Raw genomic sequence first — 19,485 nt, 5'->3', positions numbered from 1 at the left:
TATAAATAAATGATTTTCGATCTTATAAAAAATATTTTATAAACATTTAGTTAGAAAAGTTTTAAGAGTATAAAATTTAATACTGCATAATGTAAATTATTAATCACTAATAAAGATCATAAAGAATTTAAGTAGGATTTGTAATTTAATATTGACTTAAATATTTTATAAAAGTGTTTATTTGCAATGCTATGGGAGCAAGTCTTGAATAGGTTTATTTGTAAAAAGTATTCAAAGTATGAGGTAAAGAAACCAATTATTCTTTATGTATTATTTATAATCTTAGGATTCTATTCAAAAGAACATCTTAAAGATCGTTATTTAAGTAAGAAGTATAAGGTAAATAAAGCTCTGGTATTTTTTTTACATAGTACAAAAATTCATAAAGAGCTTATTTGCTAACACATTTTTCTACCACAAAGCAAATATCACCTATAGAAATGGTATATTATTAAATATCTACATATTTCTTTTTTTCATAATAGGCATATAAAATCTCAAGTAGTTATATCTAGCTTTTTAGACTGAAGTTTTCATTACTTATTTCTTATTCTTCATTCAATTTAATGTAATTTTTTGTATTTTCAATTCTTTTTTAAGGTGATATTATGGTTAAATTTTATTTCAAATCTTATTTCTTAAGAAAGTCTAGTAGCTCTAGTCTATCTTTAAATTCTTTTATTATCCAATTATTAAATTTATAGTACAATAATGAGTTTAAATGAGGTTACATCATCTCTATATACAAAATTATTGTTAAATAGCATAATGAATACTGTTATGTCGTTACCATCAACACAAATAGACCTAATAATTTTAGTATGAAGCAAAGTAACTATATCTAAGAACATGCATAATACTTGAACTGCTAATTAGGAGTTATATACTCAAAAGAACCATGATTAAAGTGTAAAATAGAGCATAAAAACATATTAATTTTTTCATATCTGTATATCTTAAATCTTTTTTGCAAGTATTGTAGAACTAGAAAACATTATATTATATCTAAACAACTTGCTATTAAAATATATTTGAATATCACATCTAAATTGCAGAAGAATATCAAGAAAACTGCTAAAAAGCTCTTTAAAATTAGAGTATAGGCTAAACATAATAAAGGAAAAGCTTCTTTAACCACAAGTCTATTTATAAGCTGCATAATCATAATCACAAAGAATACAATTATTAATGATATGCTAAGATTGTAAGTAGAGCTTGTTAAATTATCCTTTTGTATTAATATTGCTAACATGAATTACATAGGAAGAATAAAATAGAAGCTCTTTAAGAGTTAGCAATTAACCATAGTTTTGCAAGCATTAGAGTAAAATCCTATGAACGAAATGTAAAAAACCTCTAGTATTAAGAATTTTTGTCTCTAAATTTCATAATTTCCATGAAATTCTATCAGTCCTAAACATTTCTCCAATATATTTATAAGTAAAGTTATTATAGGATATAAGATGCTAAGATCTTCTTCAAATAAGCAAATAGTTAACCAAAGACTTAAAGCTGCTGCCAAATAAGTTAAAAAGATTGTAACTTAAAACAGAACCGCTTATTTTCCAAGACTATTTATATTACCTAAAAATACCATTTAAAATCGAATATTATTTATGTAAATTAGTTAATTAATTTTTGTATTTATTTTTGATAAGCTACTTCTTAATGCAATAATTCTTAAGGAGTTTATTTTTTTTCAATTAATTTGTAGATGTAATATTTCAAATCATTACTTATCAAAGTATTTCTATCGTCATATTTTTCTGACAAGGAATTTGTAATCAATTTTTAATTTGGTTCTTATAAAATACAATTAAACAAAAATCCTAATAGAATAAATCTTTTTGTCTTTAATAAATTCAAAAGAAGAAAGAAGAGTTTTTGTGGTCAAAATGATAAATAAATTAATTAAGGCTTTTAATTAGTCAAAATTGATTTATAATGAAAATAGTTATGAAAATTCGAATTTCTAAATTTAACATTTTATTATTTCTTTACAACTAAATTATTTATAAACATTTATTAAATGTGTTTCTATAAAATAATGAGAAATTTAAAACAGATATTTTATTAACAAAAATTTTTTAAATATTCATTCTCTTAAAGAGACTGACTGAATCATGCAATTTATCACATAATAAAGAAATTTTTATTAAGAAAATATATAAAATATAAAATAATTTTCTTTAAAAAACTTGAATATTTTTTTGAAATTAGAATAGAGTTTCATAAAAAATGCTTGTTTTAAAAAACAAATAGGATATAAAATAAAAATAAAAAATATTATTCTAATCAAAATCCTTTTTCAGGATCATCTTCGTGCTCTCTTATCTTAAATTGAGCAATGGCTTGGAAGATTAGTACAAATACAACTATTAAAAATTCAATTAATCCTGAAATCGTAGAAAAACTTTTAGTAAGGAACATATTTATAGTCTCCCAACCCATTCCAAATCCAATTAAATTGGTGTAGCACATAAATATGATGTAAAAACTTGCACAAAGACCGCAAAGATACTTCCACCAAAAAGAAGTAGTATACTTCTTGAATTTTGGTTTTTCGAGGTATTTCTTAACTCCAATTTCTGGTATTAAACAGATGCAAATACCCCAAGCCCACAAAAGGAGATTTAATTTAAGGTCATGCCAGATAGCAACAAAAGTGAAGACAACCCAAATATTCCACATTTTAGTTTTAGAACCACCAAGAGGGAAGTAAATATATCTCAATAACCATTAGTTAAATCCTCTATGCCAAGATCTCCAGAAACCTTCGAAATTATAGTTATTATAGACACATCTATTCATATTTTCAGGAGCTTCTATATTATCCCACATTGCCCAAGCTCTAGCGATTTTCCATATGGTGTTAAATTTAAACCAAATAAAAACTAGACTTGAGAAGGCTTTTTATATAAAATAAAAAATATTTATTGAGATAAATAAATAAAAATTCTAGCTTTCAACTTTTTAATTATCTAAAAAGTAAAAGCTTTTTTTGTGGAGATAAGCGAAAATTGTTTTGGTGGTAATCTTTAAATTTAAAAATATCATAAAGTTATATATTTCAAATGTTATTTATAGTTTTTTTATTTGCTTTATTAATTAAAATATTGCTTTTATCTTAATTTATTTTTAGAGGTGGGAGATAAGAAAAAAAGAAAAAAAAACAAATAAATTTTGTTTTTTAAATAAAAATTTACAAGTAAATCGATGGTAAAATCAAAAAAAAAAAGGTTGTAAGTGATGAATTAATTAAATAAATTGAATCTTAAGCGTTTTAGACAATTTTTTAAAAAAATTTCTATTTTATTTTAAAAATTAAAAATTTTTACAGCAAATAAAAAAGAAAGCAGGAGAAAATCTTTCCCAAAGCCATGAATTTTAGGATTTAGTAGTAATAGCGAATGAATAGTCAAAATGAAGCCATATTTCAAAGCAAACAAAACTAAGCAAAGCTCTTAGACTGTACTTAAAAGCAGAGTTTCTGATTTATCCAGGATTATTGATTTAACTGATAAAGGCATTAAATGTGAGGGGTGGACCTGTTATAAATAGTGGAGTATAGACTAAATAACTATAGTAATGCTACAATGTAAATTCTTTAATGCTAGAAGGATCATCATAACGGTATTTAAGACAGTAAGTTTTTGGCTCTTTGGGTTAGCACTATTTGCATTTCTTAAAATGAGTATCTGGCTATATAAAACGCTTGTTTTTAACTGCCCAATGCTTATCCATACCAAAAGAAATCATTCTTAAAATTGTCATATTGAAAACAGAATGCCAGCCTACAAGCTAATCTTTTGTTGTATCTTATAAGTATTGCAAAGCAGGGAGATGGAAGAAAGAAACTAAATTATATCCATGATAAGTGTCATTCGTGTAAATAGTAATTAGGTTAACAGTCCAGATCAAGATTGGAAAATAGGAATATTTGTAGAAAACTTCGATGAGCAAGTAGTTTATGCTTGTAAAGAATAGCCAAAATAAGAAATTACCTCTGAATAAGAAAATCAAATAAGGAACACCAAAAAATATATAAAAATTATGCTAGGCGAAAGCAGATCCGAAGATTTTCCTAACAGATTATGAAAGTAGACAAAAAATGATAATTGCAATTACCATCAATCCAATATTTTCGCTGTAAGCTCTCCACTAAGAATCTGAATTATCCTTTTCAAAACCCATAAAACCTTCTGTTACATATTCTATTTTTCTTTCTTCTTTGTTTATTTTTTAGATGGCAAAGCTAAAATAAACTTGAGATAAAACCATAGCACTAACTCCCATTGCCAAAAGATATTTATCAAACCAAAACCACTTATAAACAGTCTATTTCTCTTCTAATAGAGAGTACTGCTTATTTTTAGCATTCTAATACTAGGTACCATTTTCCAAACTATGATTGCTAGTCGATTCAACCGAAGTCTCTTCGTCAGCTACATCTCTTGAATTAATTCCTTCTTTTCTCATTTATTTTCGCTAATGAAAATTTTTAAATTTTGTTAAATAATTTTTTTAGTTTAATAATAATATTAATAATTAGGATCTATCTTTTATGATTTAAAGTTTTTTGGGAGATATTTTATTTTTAAATTCAGAAAATACAATCAAATACGCAATATTCATTCAAAAATATAACTCTATTAGCATTTTTAAACCTCAATTTATTTCTTGTAATGTAAATAGTCATTCATCATAACCTATATTTACTTTCTTCAAAGCATATTACTAAATAGTAAAAAATCAAGTGGCTCTGCACTTCGTGAGTTTAATATAACAAATGATCTGATAAATGTAATATATAAATCAAGTATTTTAAATTACAAAGCAAATAAATGTAAATAAATAAATAAATATTGGTTTATTTAATCTAAAAGTTAAATAAAAATTGGATTTATATTTTAACTCTAAATAATTTAAAGTGTAAACTACAATTGTACAATTATATTTAGAAATAAATTTTCCTTTGTCCTTGCAAAATTTTAAATAACGTATTCATCAAAAAATAAAATGTGTTATAATTTGAAAATCTCTTGTTTGAGTTTTGAATGGAAAAAAAAAATGGATTAAATAAACACATTAATATATTAATAAAAAAGGTGTCTATTAATATTAATGTTGTATGTAAAAAATTATATTTATTAAATAAATAAATCAAAAATATCTTTGATAGTGAGATTAACATTTATTTATTTATTTATTCATTCATTCATACATAATACTTATTAAATTAGCTATACAAATAATTAAATTGTTAATTTTAAAACCTATCCATTAGTTATTTATTGTTAACGTTATAAGGATATTAAAATGACTGAATTTAGAAAAAGAAAATAAGATATGGAAATTGAAGAGGAACAAGATATGGTTACTGGACCATTATTTGGTTAAAAATTTATTCCACCAGATGAATTAAAGGTAGCATTCATTTTAATTGATAATATGTTTTATATTTCTTCAGTGTATTAAAAAGCATTAAATTTTAAAAAAATAATTATTTATAAAAAGGGAAATGATGAGGCTAAGTATAAATTGAGTAATTGGTGGGCAGTATTATAAAGTAGAAAATTTAGTCCTTACAAAGTAATTTCAGTTATTCAAAAAAGCAAAAAAATTATATACATCATGGATTATAAGTAATACTACTACATCTAAATAGTTGGTTGACTTATTATCTATCATTCTATTAATTCCTTTATTTCTTCTAAGAAGATGAATTTATATTTGGTTTTATAATAAGGAAAGAGTTGAATTATTTGAGAGAGCTTTACTCTACGTTCCTTCTCTTAAAATATGGGAAGCTTATTTAGATGAAACAGTAGAAAGACTAGAAAAAAAATGCATATTGTCATCTAGATTTTAAGTTGCAAATTAACTTTTCGAAAGAGCAATTAACAGCATGTCATAGTTAAGCAAAAAACATGTAATTTTATAATAGAATAAAATGAATATTAAATTTACATTGTTATTAAAAGGATATAGATTTATGGCTTAAATATGTTGAGTTTTTGGGAAAATAAAAGTTAATCACCAAAACAAGACAAGCATATAATTTAGCACTTCGCTGTTTGGAAGTTTAAGATTAAGAAAAGTTATGGTAGTCTTATTGTGAATGGGCTCTTCAGTGTGGTTGTATGAGGACAACAAAAGAAGTTATTAATCGTTATTTGAAAATAGATGAAGATTATAAAGAAAAATTTGGGTATTATCTTCTTGATTAGAATGAATTTAATGAGGCTGCAAGAGTTCTCTTTGAAATTATTTAAGACGAAAGATTTGCTAGTAAAGAGGGAAGAACAAAATTCGAAATATATATGGAGTTATGCAATTTAGTCATCGAACATCCTGAAATTGTAAATAAAATTATTTAAAGATATATTTTCAAAAGAATGAAATCATTCATTTATAAATTACTTTACCATGTTTTTATTGGTAGATAAAATTGAATTTTATAAATCAAGCTAAATTTTGTAGAATAGAAGCGAGAATTAATCAATTAAAATAAAATTAATTATAATTAGATTAGTATTAATTAATATTATTTGATTTATATAAGTAAATAAATTGTTTTTATTTTTAATAGAACTCAGTAGATAAAGAATTAGTAATTAGAGATGGTATAAAGAGATATACAGATGAAGTAGGTAATCTTTGGGTAAAATTAGCTGATTATCATACAAGAATCGGAGATTTTGATAAAGCAAGATAAGTGTTTGAGGAAGCATTAACCAAAATTTAAACATCAAGAGATTTTGGTATTATTTTTAATGCTTACACTAAATTGGAAGAAGAGTTAGTGAATGTACTTGCTATGCAAGAAAATGAGGACTAAGAAATGACTGTAATTAGTTTTTTTAAGTTCGAAGAAAATTAACTTATAAATAAATAAATAAATAATAATAGGAAGAAGATGAATTAGAATTAGATGCTTAAGTTGAAAGACTTGAGAAACTTTTAGATAGAAGAAAAATTCTTCATAATGACTGCTTATTAAGATAAAATAAAAATAGTGTTAAAGATTGGATTAGTAGAATAAATATTTTCAAAGAAAAGGCAGACGAGGATCCAATCCCATTACAAAAAGCTTTTGGTGAAGCTATAAAGGAAATTGAACCTGAAAATGCTGAAAATGGAAGCTTGGTTGAAATATGGCATATGTTTGCTCAATTTTATGTTGAATATGATGACTTAGCTAATGCTAATCAAACTTATTTTAAAGCTACTTAAGTAGATTATAAAACTGTAGATGAACAAACTCTGATATGGAAATATTGGGTGGAAACTCTTCTACTAAAAGGTTATTACAGGGATGCAATTATGGTTATAAAGTAAGCTCTTTTCGGTAAGAGAACTCCTGAAATTGATAAAAAAACTCATCATAATGTCTAATTATGGGAATTATATATTGATCTGGAAAATAACTTTGGAACTTTTGAAACTCAAAGAATAGCTTATGGCAAAATGTTAGATTTAAAAGTAAGTTATTTATTATTTTTAAATGAAAAATCAAAACATAATTAAACAATTAATTTTATGAATAAAGGTAATTACCCCTTTCGTGCTATTAAATTATGCCTAGTTATTAGAAGAAAATCATTACTATGAAGATTCTTTTAAAGTATATGAAGCTGGTGTTTAAATATTCACATTCCCAAGTCTTTATGAGATTTGGTTAACTTATTTAACAAAATTCATAGATAGATATGAAGGTGAAAAGCTTGAAAGAGCAAGAGGTTTATTTGAAAAGATATTATCTATTGTTCCAAAGAAGGTATGTACTTTCATCATAAAAATTTTTTTATTATTTATTTGCCAATTATTAAATAAAATTTATTTTAAAATAGAAATCAAAAATATTTTATTTTATGTATGCTGACTATGAGGAAAGATACGGGTTGTTAAATCACATGTTTGAAATTTATGATAGAATGGTTGCTAATGTTTAGCAAACTGATAGATTAGATGCTTACAATTTATATATTGCAAAAGTTGCTGAACACTTAGGTGTTACAAAAACTCGTCCTATTTTTGAAGTAATTAATATATTTTTTTAATAATAATTTTTTGATAATTAATTATTTGTTTTATTTAGAATGCTATTGCTAATTTTGAAGGAGATCAAATGGTATAGTTAGGTATGCGTTATGCTGCTCTTGAAAGAAAGTTCGGTGAAGTAGATAGAGCTAGAGCTATTTATATTCATGTAAGCTAATTTGCTGATCCTCGTGGAGACGTCCTCAGATTGTGGACAGTAATAAATAAATAATTATAATTAAAATAATTTGTATTTAAATATCTACATTTTAAAAAAAAGGTTTGGGAAGACTTTGAAAAGCATCATGGTAATATCGATACTTACAAAGAATATATGAGAATTAAAAGAAGTGTTTTACAGAGCTTCAATATTCTTCCTCCAGATGTTAAAAAAATAAAAGAATTGGTAGAAAAGGGGGAATTGTGAAAATAATTATTTTAATAGATGTATCTTACTTACTATTTAAAAATATTTGTCCAAATTATTTATTTATATTAGTAAAATGTCATCTTAAAACTCGTTTAAGAGTTTCCAACAAAAATTTATAAAAAGAGAATTTAAATATATTTAAACCTTTAAATAAAATTCTTATTTTTGTTAAGGAGAGTAAAATAAAATGTATTTATTTATTGATTTAATTTTTTAAAAAGATTAATTTAAGTTTTAATTCAAAAATATTTATAATTTTTTTAATGGTTTTTTTAATAAGAGTTATTGATTGTTTAGCTTTAATATATTTAAAATGCTTATAAAATTGAATAATTTATTTGAAAAAGCCTTTTGAATATAAGTGGAAAGATTTTTAATAATTTTCATAATAAATAAAACCGTAACACAAAGAGATTGATTACTTTTGATATATTAAAACACTCATTGAAATAAATACAAATAAGAAAAAGTAAACTTCTTTAATAAGTTATAGGCAATAAAATAGGAAAGGAAAAGCTGCTTCATCCTTATACTAAAAACTGTTTGTTGAAGGAAGTTAGTGATATAATTTAAAAATGAGTAATCAGGACGAATTTTATTATAACGAAGATAATAATGATCATGAAGATTAGTAATAATTTGAGGAATATTCAAATTAACAGTAAATGTAAAATTAACAAGCATATTAGGAATAGTAAGAATATAATGAAAATAATGGTAATTATTTTAATCAACACTAATAAGCTTAATTAATTCTCATTATTTTTACAAATTTCAACAAAGATGGAGAGTATGAAGAGGAGTTAAAAATGAACTCTTAATCTTAGCATGACAGTAAATCTGAAAAAAATTTTTATGACCAAGAATTTGAACCTAGAAAATGGTAATGGGCATAACCCTTAATTGAAGGTGTTCCCCCTTGTCCTAGAGGTGGTCACAGCGCAACACTCTCTGGTGCAACTATAGTTATTTTTGGTGTAAAAAATTAATATATTCAAATTCATTTATGCAATTCATTCAACAATATATACATTATGAAAAGTAATAAAATAAATATAGAAATTGAATCTAAATTATTAAGTAAATAAAATGATTAAAGCAAATCAGAAAATAAATTTTATATTTCTTTTAATTCAGTTTGAAAAACAAATTTCATTTTAGCAAAAATGTTGCTTTAAAATTATATTTAATAATTTATTTATTTTTTATAATTTGTAAATTAGGGTCATTATTATGCTGGTAAATAAAAAGGTTATGTTTATTTGAATGATACTTATATTCTTGATGTAAACTCAAATAGATGGCATGTAAAATATTTCAAATATTTTTAATTTGAAATTTGAATCAAATTAAATTTTTAGTCATCGATAGATGTGTGAAATAAATTATTTTATTTAACAGAAACCTAAAATAAGCGGTACACCACCTGCACCAAGATACAACCACTCTGCAATTTTAGCTGGTTCAAGAATTATTATATTTGGTGGTAAAGGAGAGAAAGGTAAAGTTTATAGAGATCTCCATGCTCTTGATCCTGTTACAACTACTTGGTATTAAGGTCCTGAAGGTAGTGGTTCACCTTCTGCTCGTTTTGGTCACTCAGCTAATCTAGTAGGTGGTTCTAAAATGCTTATATTTGGAGGATGGAATGGAAGTGACTTTTTCAATGACTTGTATCTCTTAGATTTAGAAGTTATGGCTTGGACTTAGCCACCTTCTACAGGTAATAAAATTTTTTTTAAATAATATGAAAAATTAAATTTTAAATTCTAGATTTTGCCTATGAAATTCTTAGATTGTTAAAAAATAGCAAAATTAAATTAAAATAGATAACATCATAATTAAAAGATTTTGCTTTTCATATAAAATATTTGATTTTATTATTGTAAGAAATATTTAAAAAAAGACACAAAAAAAATTAAAATAATTCATTTTATTTTATTTTGGTGTGTTTTGTCATTTTTTTTATTGAAAATAATTGAAATGTTTTAATAAATATATAAATAATAGGTCCTGCACCCTCTCCTAGATAAGGTCATACTGCTATTTAAGTAGGTAATAATTTGATCATTTAAGGTGGTTTCCACTTTGATGATGAAAAATAAAATTAAGCTGGATTTAGATAAGGTACTCAATTACGTTAATGTTACTTAAATGACTTGCGTATATTAGATACCGACAATTTTATTTGGGCTCGTTTAAGAGTTAGTGGTACTCCTCCACTACCTAGATATGGACATACTTCAAATATCTCAGGACCCGATATTATTTTCTTTGGAGGTTGGTCATTAAACTCAGGAGCAAGAGGGTATTTATTTTTACAATTTTTCTATTAAATCACTATCAAATCCTTATTTGAATAAATAAATAATTAACTTTTAATAGCTTAATTATGATTTATATAAATATAATTTCTAATTTAAATAGTGAGCAAAACTTTATTCCTTAAGATGACATAGATTACTTTTTAGTACTTAACACCGAAAGTATGTAATGGGAAAAGGGTAAATTTGAAGGAACTCCTCCTCTTAATAGATATGGACACACTGCCTCTTCAATTGGTCCTCACATATTAATATTTGGTATTTAATTCAAAAATAATTTATTCTTGGTATTTTAATAAATTTAAAAATTTTATTTACAGGAGGATGGGAGTTCAACAGAGCAACCAACGAAGTAGTTGTTTTAAGAGATATGGGTGGAGGTGGACCTATTAAACCTGCTAAAAATTGAAAGATAATTTCAAAAGATTTAATTTATAAGATAAAAATTAAAGTAATAATTAACGTATTATATATATTATACTCTTTCAAAATTATTGTTCTATTTTCATTATTTTTTTCTTTGTTAGCTCAAAAAAACTTTAAAAAAATTGAGTTAAATTTAAAAAAATGAATTCAAAATTTAATAAAAAGAAAATAAAAAATTAGAAACTACAAAAATAAAATGCAATATTGAATACTGATAAATATAAATTAATTTTAATTAAATTATTTATAACTGAATCCTCATATTAATTTATATTTTTTATTTTGATCACTTTATTTATCATTAATTATAAATTTTCTTATAAGTAAACTGACTAATTTTTATGAAAATTACTAAATTTTTAGTTAATTTATTTATTTATAAGTTGTTACTATATTATCAATCAATATGGTATTCTAGCCATTATTTTTCCTTCTTCTGCTCTGTAATTGTATTTTGCTAATTTCAAGAACTAAATAACTCTAGGCTTGAGGACAGAGACATTTCCTACACTATGGCTTCCTCTTCCAGTAACAATCTCTAACTGAATGTAATTATTAGAGATTTTAAGTCTACTTTATTGATTTGAACGAGCCAAATCAATCATATAAAGAATTTAATCCTTTAAGACATCCAAAGCTTCTTCTGCATAAAAGCCATGGAGATCTATCTTTTGAATTGGATTTTAACTTCTAACTTCTCTTAAGCAAAGAGCTTTAGAATATTATTATAAATCAAAGAGAGATGCTCTACTATCTTAGAAGTATTTATTAAGACTAAATTTAGCCTTTGTATCACAATTTCTTTCAGCAAATTGATAAGCTTTATTGTATTTATAAATATTCTAAATTTCCTCTCTTACTTCCTTAAAAGATTTTTATCCGTATTTTTTTTAAAAGTTTTATATTTTTTAATCTAAAATTTCATCTTGATCGATTTCTTCATCTTCCTCTTCATTTTACTTTTGAATTGGCTTTTTTTCTAATTAAAACATAAAAGAATTTCATTATAATTGTAAAATTTAAATTAAATTAATACTTATGATAATCTCTCTCTTAATATTTGATTTTCCGAATTAATTTATTAAAAATTGTTCAGTAGCCTCACTATTTTCATTTAAATCTTTAAAAATATCAATTAATACGTCTCTGCTAACATGAGGAAATTTACTACTTAAATCTTCTAATAATTATTATCCAAAATAGGAAATACCCTCGTTTTAAAAAACAGTTTAGTTCCATTCATTTTTGTTTGGATTATACTCTAATTTCTTTTAATTATTTAACTATTTAATAATATTACCCTAGGGTCCACTTTCCTATTTCACTATTGATGGAAAATCAGACATATTTATTTCAAATTAATTTTTAGCTTTTTTGCTATTTTCTTTGATATATTATTCTTTAAAGTATTCTAGATCTAATTTATAATTTTGAGATCTATTCTTCTTTAATTCAATTTAAGTATCTCTTTATTTCTTCTAGTGGGACGAGCTTGAGTTTTAGTTACTATATTTAATTTATAAATTTTTAATTACTTCCATTAATTATTAAAATAATTTAAATAGTGCTTATAATATATATTAAAAAGTGTTGTGTTTTATGGGCATCACTTGAAAGATAATTAACTAAATTACAAACTGATAATACAAAAATTATCTTCTAATAATAAGTTCTTTGCTTATAATTTTTTTAGAAGAGCTTGTTATCTTCTATTCATTCAAGAAGAAAAATTATTAAAAAAATTAATTTGATAAAATTATTTTATTTTAAAGAAATTAAAAAATCAAAGATTGAAAAATTAATGAATTAATCGATTTTTTGTTGGTTTTTAGCAACTTTTAAAAATTAATTAAAAAATTTAGAATTTACCTGTTGAATTTACTAAGAATTTCGTATTATTTTGCATAAAATAAACTCTCTTTCAAGATTTTTTGAATTTAAGGATCTTGTTGCTCTTCCTTACTCATGCTTTTTTTGATATTTGAAATATACAAATCCTCTTCTATATTCAAGTCATCTATATCATTTTCCTTGTTTTAAATTTCCATCATTAAATCAAACTCATCTTCCTACTCTTCATCAACAATATCACAAATGATTTATTCTAACTGGTCGCCAACAGCACCGATGTTCTGCTTATGGTCTTAAATACAGAGCTCTAAAGACTTGCGGTTATCTTCATCCAGTAGGTAATCTATAGTTTGTGGCACATCTCCGTTATGCATTTCCAATGCCTCTTGTACTAATTCATCGTTTAAATTTTGAAATAGATCCTTAACTTCATTAATTTTTTATTAATTTTGCTAAATTTTATAAGCTGAATCTTTGTCGCTAGAATTTTAACTTAATTTCAAACTTTTATCTTCCGAATCTGTCTAGTACAAATTTAATTATCCATCTGAGCTAAGGTTGTTTTTAGATGCTAATTTTTTTCCACTGTTATCATTTGACTAACTTTTTTGGCTATTTTAGTTAGAGTTTTTACTTAATAAACTATCAATAGTTTAATCTAAATTCATGTTATGATCGCGAAGGGCATTTTTGATTTGTTTCTTAGTGAATTACTCACCGAAAATTTATTAAATTTACGGAATTTTGAGCTCAAAGTCTAATTTTTATTCTTCTACATTTTACACTTCGCATTTACTAGGAGAGTCTTATTCATTTCCATTTTGATAAAACTTTTAGATTATTTCTTGCTTTTCTAATTAGTCTTTCTTGTTCATGTTAGAATCATTATTTTTGTTTTAATTTTAAAGCTTTCTTTATCCTTTATTTCCTTTAGAGTCTGTCTATTTGGGCTTTTTTTAATAAACATCAACTATGTCTTCTGCTCCGCTCATAAAAGGCTTATATTCTAAATTTTCTGTTACTCAGTTAAACTTAGTTTTTTCTTTCAATTTGTAAAGTTAATATTTTATATCAATTATTATTTTTTAATATTTGATAGAGCTAGATAAGTACAAAGATAGTTATGTGATATCTTTTATTTAATAGGATAATTTTTTACCATAAAATGAACTAATAAATAATCCAAAATTTTACAAAAACTAATTAAAAATATTTTTTTTTTTTTTAAAGAAGAGACTGAGGAAATTAAACTAATATAATAAAAACACTTAATAAATCAATGAAGTATATCAAAAGTTAAGTCATTTATCATAATTCATTAAAAGCGTCATAAATATTTTTTTTCAAAATAAAACACTTTTTATTCAACCAAATATAATTTTCTGTAATTGTATTATGGAATTTAATAACAAAAATAGTTAGCTACTTCAAAAAGCAGCTATATATAAATGAAACCTTTAACAGCATATAAAAAAATGTATTTTGAAATGTTATAACAATTAATAAAATTTAGGTTTATATATTCTATTAATATTAAATTAAATAAATACCATTTAATATTCAATCTTTAATTTGTTATTTATACCAAAAATTAATTTGATATTAAAAAAATTCTACTTTTGAATGCAAATAAATACAAAAAAGTTAAGAATAAATCATTTTAATTATTTAATTATATCTAGTGGATAATAAGGACCTCCTTTTTCAAGATACTAACCAAATTCTAAGAGTTCCGTTCCTCTTAAATAGGGAGGGCTATTTCCAAGCACTTTTAGCTCTTTTAATGTTACCCATGCTGCTTCTTCACTTTCATTATCAGCAAAATCTTTAGGCTTTTATTTTTGATCAATTGGCTCAGCATAAAAAACAACTTTATATCTTAAAAATCCCTTTCTATAATCTTGCTCAATTCTAAGCACACCTTTAACATTAATATCTATTCCTGCCTCTTCTTTCGATTCTCTTATGGCAGCTGAAATAAAATCTTCAGGAGGATCAACTTTTCCTCCAGGGAGCCACCAACCTCTATTTTTTGTTTCTTTGACTGCCAAAAATTTCCCTTCTTAGTTTCTTATTACAATCAACGACAATCCTATCATTTAATTGCTTGGAGCATTTTGTAATTTAACATTTAATGGTACAATATTTTTATCATTTTGGTTTTATTTTTAAACCTAGTTATTCTATTAATTTAACTGATACTCTATCTCCATCTTATCAGAAGTATTTTTATTATTTGCTGTTGCTTAATTTTTGAAGTTAAAAGTATTTACTAGAGTTGTTTCTATAATACTTAATGGATAAATAGGACCACCATTTTCAATATAGGATCCAAAATATAATAATTCTTTTCCTCTTAAATAAGGAGGTTATTTTCCTAACTCTTCTAATTCTTTTAAAGTAACCCATCTTGCTTCTTATGTTTCGCTGTCTGGAATTTATTTTGGTATTTAGTTTTAATCTTTGGGTTCTCCATAAAATACAACTTTATATCTAGCGCTCTTTTTGAAATTATGCTCAATCCTGAGAATCCCTTTTATTTCTATATCAATTCCAGCTTCTTCTTGAGTTTCGCGTATGGCAGCAGTAACAAAATCCTCAGGAGGATCAACTAATCCTCCAGGAATCCACCATCCTTAATTATAATTCTCTTTTACAGCTAGGAATTTACCTTAGTTATTTCTAGCTATAACCAAAGATACTCCTAGCATGGAAAATGTTTTTTGTTCTTTAATTAACTACTACTTGAGTTGATTAAAATTCATCTTTGATTCTTATCCTTATATTTACTATATATTTTCTTTTTGATTAGATAATCTTTATGTATTTTGATCAGATATTTGTTATTTATTTCCCATTAATTTTCAGTTTATCTTTTCTATATTATTGATAAATCTATAATTATTTATATTCCATTTATTCCAATATATTTATATAAATGATTTATTGATAGAGACACATAAATAAATAAAAATTTCTGATAAATTATGCCTTTACTTTATAAGAAAGAGATAGACACATTTAAATCATGAAGGCATGCATAATTTAAAAGTAATTGAATACTCGTCATATATATTTAAATATCAGTAAAAGCGTTTTTAATAAAAATGTATTTTCATCAACATTCTTAAGTTATTTTCAGAACAAAAAAATATGCAAATATAAATAAATATCTTATTAAGTATATTTTATTTAATTATTTGAAATGTTTAAAGACTTAAAATTAGTTAGTGTACGTTTAAAGTGTTTATTTATTGATTTATTGGTTAGTTTAAGTTAGTTTTATAAATTAGTTGGTTATTTTATATAATATTAAGTATTAAGAAATTTAGAATAGTTTCAAATAAACTCAAAATATTTAGCAATTGTTTTGAAATCCACTTTTTTTGCAAGAATTTTTTAAGAAATGGTCAGCAGCCCTGTCTCCATCTTTAAATTTTTTATTACAGTTTAAGCAAAAGAATTACTTGCATTTATAAGATTAACAATAGCATATTTAATAATTAAAATTGCTGATAACTTCACAAAGCGATCTGTCCTTAGTTTAGCATCCAGGACATTCAATATTTTTAACTAATTCCTCTTTTGGATTTGTATCAGGAATGTTTTCTATTTCCTTTTTAAGTTACATAGTAACACAATTATCTTTATAAGGGTTTTTATCTATATAATGTATGTAGTGGTCTTCTTCATTTAACACATCGCAACACAAGTAGCAGAAACAGGTTTTTTTCTAACAAATGCTTGAAGAGCATCTAATTTAAATTCAAAAATTTTTAAGCATTTTAATAAAAAGTTAAAACTAATAAAAATTAATGCATTAAAATAAAAACTGAGTATTTCAAAACAAAAAATATTCATTAAATGAATGAATTATATTTTAAATTTTTATGTAAATTTAGCATCTCAAAATACTTATTTATTTTTATTTTTTTGATAAGAATTAATCAATTTTTTAATAATTAAATAATGAAATTGTTTATTTGCTGTATTCTAAAAAAAGAAAGCTAATATTAACAAATAATGAAAATTCCTTCTAGACTTATTTTGAAAAAATTTTTACCTTAAAAAATTACACCATTTTTCTTTTACAACTACTGATTTGCAGACAGGACACTGCTTCCATTTATTTATTTTCATCATTTAAAAGAAGGCTAAGTCTTCTTTAGATTATATGTTTTGTTCTTTATATTATTCGCAAGAAATTCCTGAGTGTTTTGCATATTTGCATTCAGTGCAGAACTCATAATTGCATAAAGGGCATTTTGTATAAAAGGCTCCTTTCCAAATAGAAAATCTAGCATTACAATCCTTTTATGGGCAAGTTATGCCTATCTCATTTGAAGTAATTGAAGTCTCATAGCTTGCAAAGCTCAGTCTTTCATACATCTCAAATACTTAAGGCGATAAAAGGTTTTTAATCATGAAGTAAGGAATTGGGGTATTGCAATCTTCTTGAGGACATTTTAAATGCTGCTAGCTTATTTATCCCTCTTTTATGCAGTTTTCATATTGTGCTATTAAACACTCTTTACAAAAAATATGCTAACAAGGTAATTTTAATGTTTAGTCTAATGGTACATTCTCTAATATATTTGTTTGTTATTAAAAAAGCTATTAGAAACATGTTTTTGATTCTTGATAATGCAATAAAAATAGCTATCAAGGAAACTAAATTTCAATTATAGTTACCCATATGAACTGCGCAGTAAATGGAATCCTATTCCTAACTATTCTATTTTTGCACAAAATAAGAATCAGAAATCCTAGATTTTTTAAACTGATTTAATATTTCGTTGTTACTGCTGCGAGAAATATCTGAAATACTCATTTCCTACTTGCTATTAAAAATTATAAATGTTTTGATTGAGAATGAATTTTTTTTAATTTGAAATAATTAAGATGTGATTTTATGAATAAGAAGAATTTTGTTTACATATATATTTACAAAATAGATATTCTAATTATTAATTCATATCTATTAATCTCCCACTCTTATATAGAGCATGTAATCTTTCATAACATTTTACGACCTAATATACTTTACAAACTGTCATTAGGTAAATAAATTACTAAATTTGATCCTGACCTTTCTTTAAACCCCTATTTAATTATTAATTTTAATAAAATAAAATAGATTGACATAAGCCATTGAAATAGATGATAACTAACTAACTAAATAAATCAAAATTAAATAAAACTTTTTTCAAACTATTTTTTTATACAGTACTCATATCTTACTTGAATTAACAAGCTTTTTAATTCATTTTAAGCAAAAAAAAAAAATATTTTTTTAAAAAACATTAAATAGGAGTAAATAAAAATATTTTCTAATAAATTCTGAAAAATTTAAATTCAATTTTAATAAATTTTAAATCAAATTTTATCCAATATTTTTGATTAAAAAGAGCTAGAAATTCTTCTATAAAAATTTATATTTAATAAAGTTCGATACATTTAAATTCGAAAACAAAAATTATTGTTGTTCTATATGAAAAGTGGAAAAAATTTTAATTTTTAAGAGTAGTAATCTATTAATGTGTAAAAGAAGAGAAGTTATTTATAAGTTAACAAGTGTGTTTGTTTGTATGAGTTCGATGCAGAAAAATATCTTTAATTTATAGTCTCATAAAGTTTTTTCTAGATTCATTCTTTTTTGTACTTAAAAGTCTCAAATTTTAAAATAAAAATTTTTCTCATTTAAATTATTTTAAATTTTGAAATTTTTATTTTTTTTAATACTAAAAATTATTTTCTAAGTTAAAAACATAATAAATAAAAATGGAAAGCTAGTAAATAAAAAATGAATTAATAAAAAATATTGATCACATAACTTTAAAATTAAATTAATTAAAAAAAGTTAACATTTGATGTTAGGTGATGGCTATTATTTGATTATCTACCTGATAAGAAAACAATGAATAATTTTCCAAAAATTCCTCTTAATGAGTAAAAAAAATTATCATTAAAAACCTTTCAAACAAATTAATTTTCATATAAATTAAATTATTCCAATAAATATAAAATGAACCTTAATAAAAGAAAACTGTGAATTATTAATGTTTGTTTCATATTGATTACTCTTGCCAAAATTAAAATGATCAAAATTTTGATAATTTTATACTTTTTATTACATTTATTTGATTGGAGATAAACAAAATAAAAGAAAAAAAATCTTAATTGCAAAAATTATTCAATCTATCTATTTTCTTTATTAATTCAAGATTCAATAAAAAATTAATTTATAAAATAGTTAAGAGTCGTTTACAAAATATCTTCACAAATTATAATAATAATAAAAGGAATGAGCTTTATGTTGATTATTAATTCTTTTACTTCTTTAACCAGTAAGCAATAGTGATATAAATGGATAATTTTAATAATAGTAAATTCTTTTATAGGATATGACAT

At 23.6% G+C, this 19,485-nt stretch overlaps 6 protein-coding genes across 6 annotated transcripts; 2 read left to right on the top strand and 4 right to left on the bottom strand. All coding sequences in view use genetic code 6, as the record gives it.

The window, feature by feature from the left end:
- Positions 1-2,295: 2,295 nt before the first annotated feature.
- TTHERM_00760410 (membrane bound O-acyltransferase, MBOAT protein) lies at positions 2,296-4,479 on the bottom strand (the record flags this gene model as incomplete). Its single annotated transcript, XM_001031657.1, has 2 exons — positions 2,296-2,909; positions 3,339-4,479. The coding sequence occupies 2 exons, from the start codon at positions 4,477-4,479 to the stop codon at positions 2,296-2,298; spliced, it is 1,755 nt and encodes a 584-aa protein (XP_001031657.1).
- Positions 4,480-5,319: 840 nt separating this feature from the next.
- On the top strand, positions 5,320-8,470 carry TTHERM_00760400 (Pre-mRNA-splicing factor SYF1; the record flags this gene model as incomplete). The annotated part of the gene is made up of 10 exons (XM_001031656.3): positions 5,320-5,427; positions 5,518-5,592; positions 5,750-5,932; positions 5,985-6,362; positions 6,593-6,850; positions 6,913-7,485; positions 7,553-7,780; positions 7,854-8,042; positions 8,102-8,260; positions 8,324-8,470. The coding sequence occupies 10 exons, from the start codon at positions 5,320-5,322 to the stop codon at positions 8,468-8,470; spliced, it is 2,298 nt and encodes a 765-aa protein (XP_001031656.2).
- A 578-nt stretch (positions 8,471-9,048) lies between these two features.
- TTHERM_00760390 (kelch motif protein) lies at positions 9,049-11,206 on the top strand (the record flags this gene model as incomplete). The annotated part of the gene is made up of 7 exons (XM_001031655.3): positions 9,049-9,190; positions 9,257-9,450; positions 9,697-9,780; positions 9,875-10,196; positions 10,484-10,781; positions 10,901-11,055; positions 11,118-11,206. The coding sequence occupies 7 exons, from the start codon at positions 9,049-9,051 to the stop codon at positions 11,204-11,206; spliced, it is 1,284 nt and encodes a 427-aa protein (XP_001031655.2).
- Positions 11,207-11,624: 418 nt separating this feature from the next.
- On the bottom strand, positions 11,625-14,066 carry TTHERM_00760380 (Smr domain protein; the record flags this gene model as incomplete). The annotated part of the gene is made up of 3 exons (XM_001031654.1): positions 11,625-12,202; positions 12,260-12,729; positions 13,093-14,066. The coding sequence occupies 3 exons, from the start codon at positions 14,064-14,066 to the stop codon at positions 11,625-11,627; spliced, it is 2,022 nt and encodes a 673-aa protein (XP_001031654.1).
- Positions 14,067-14,729: 663 nt separating this feature from the next.
- On the bottom strand, positions 14,730-15,932 carry TTHERM_00760370 (NUDIX hydrolase; the record flags this gene model as incomplete). The annotated part of the gene is made up of 1 exon (XM_001031653.3): positions 14,730-15,932. The coding sequence occupies one exon, from the start codon at positions 15,930-15,932 to the stop codon at positions 14,730-14,732; it is 1,203 nt and encodes a 400-aa protein (XP_001031653.1).
- Positions 15,933-16,423: 491 nt separating this feature from the next.
- TTHERM_00760360 (Ibr domain protein) lies at positions 16,424-17,905 on the bottom strand (the record flags this gene model as incomplete). Its single annotated transcript, XM_001031652.2, has 3 exons — positions 16,424-16,829; positions 17,138-17,660; positions 17,767-17,905. 3 exons carry the CDS (start codon positions 17,903-17,905, stop codon positions 16,424-16,426), a joined length of 1,068 nt encoding a protein of 355 aa, XP_001031652.2.
- Between the last annotated feature and the right edge of the window lie 1,580 nt (positions 17,906-19,485).

The sequence above is a fragment of the Tetrahymena thermophila genome (genome assembly GCF_000189635.1).
Source record: "Tetrahymena thermophila SB210 genomic scaffold scf_8254370, whole genome shotgun sequence".
NCBI classification, from domain to species: domain Eukaryota; phylum Ciliophora; class Oligohymenophorea; order Hymenostomatida; family Tetrahymenidae; genus Tetrahymena; species Tetrahymena thermophila.
Note: the sequence above shows the minus strand (reverse complement) of the source record. Positions and strands in the feature narration are given on the sequence as shown.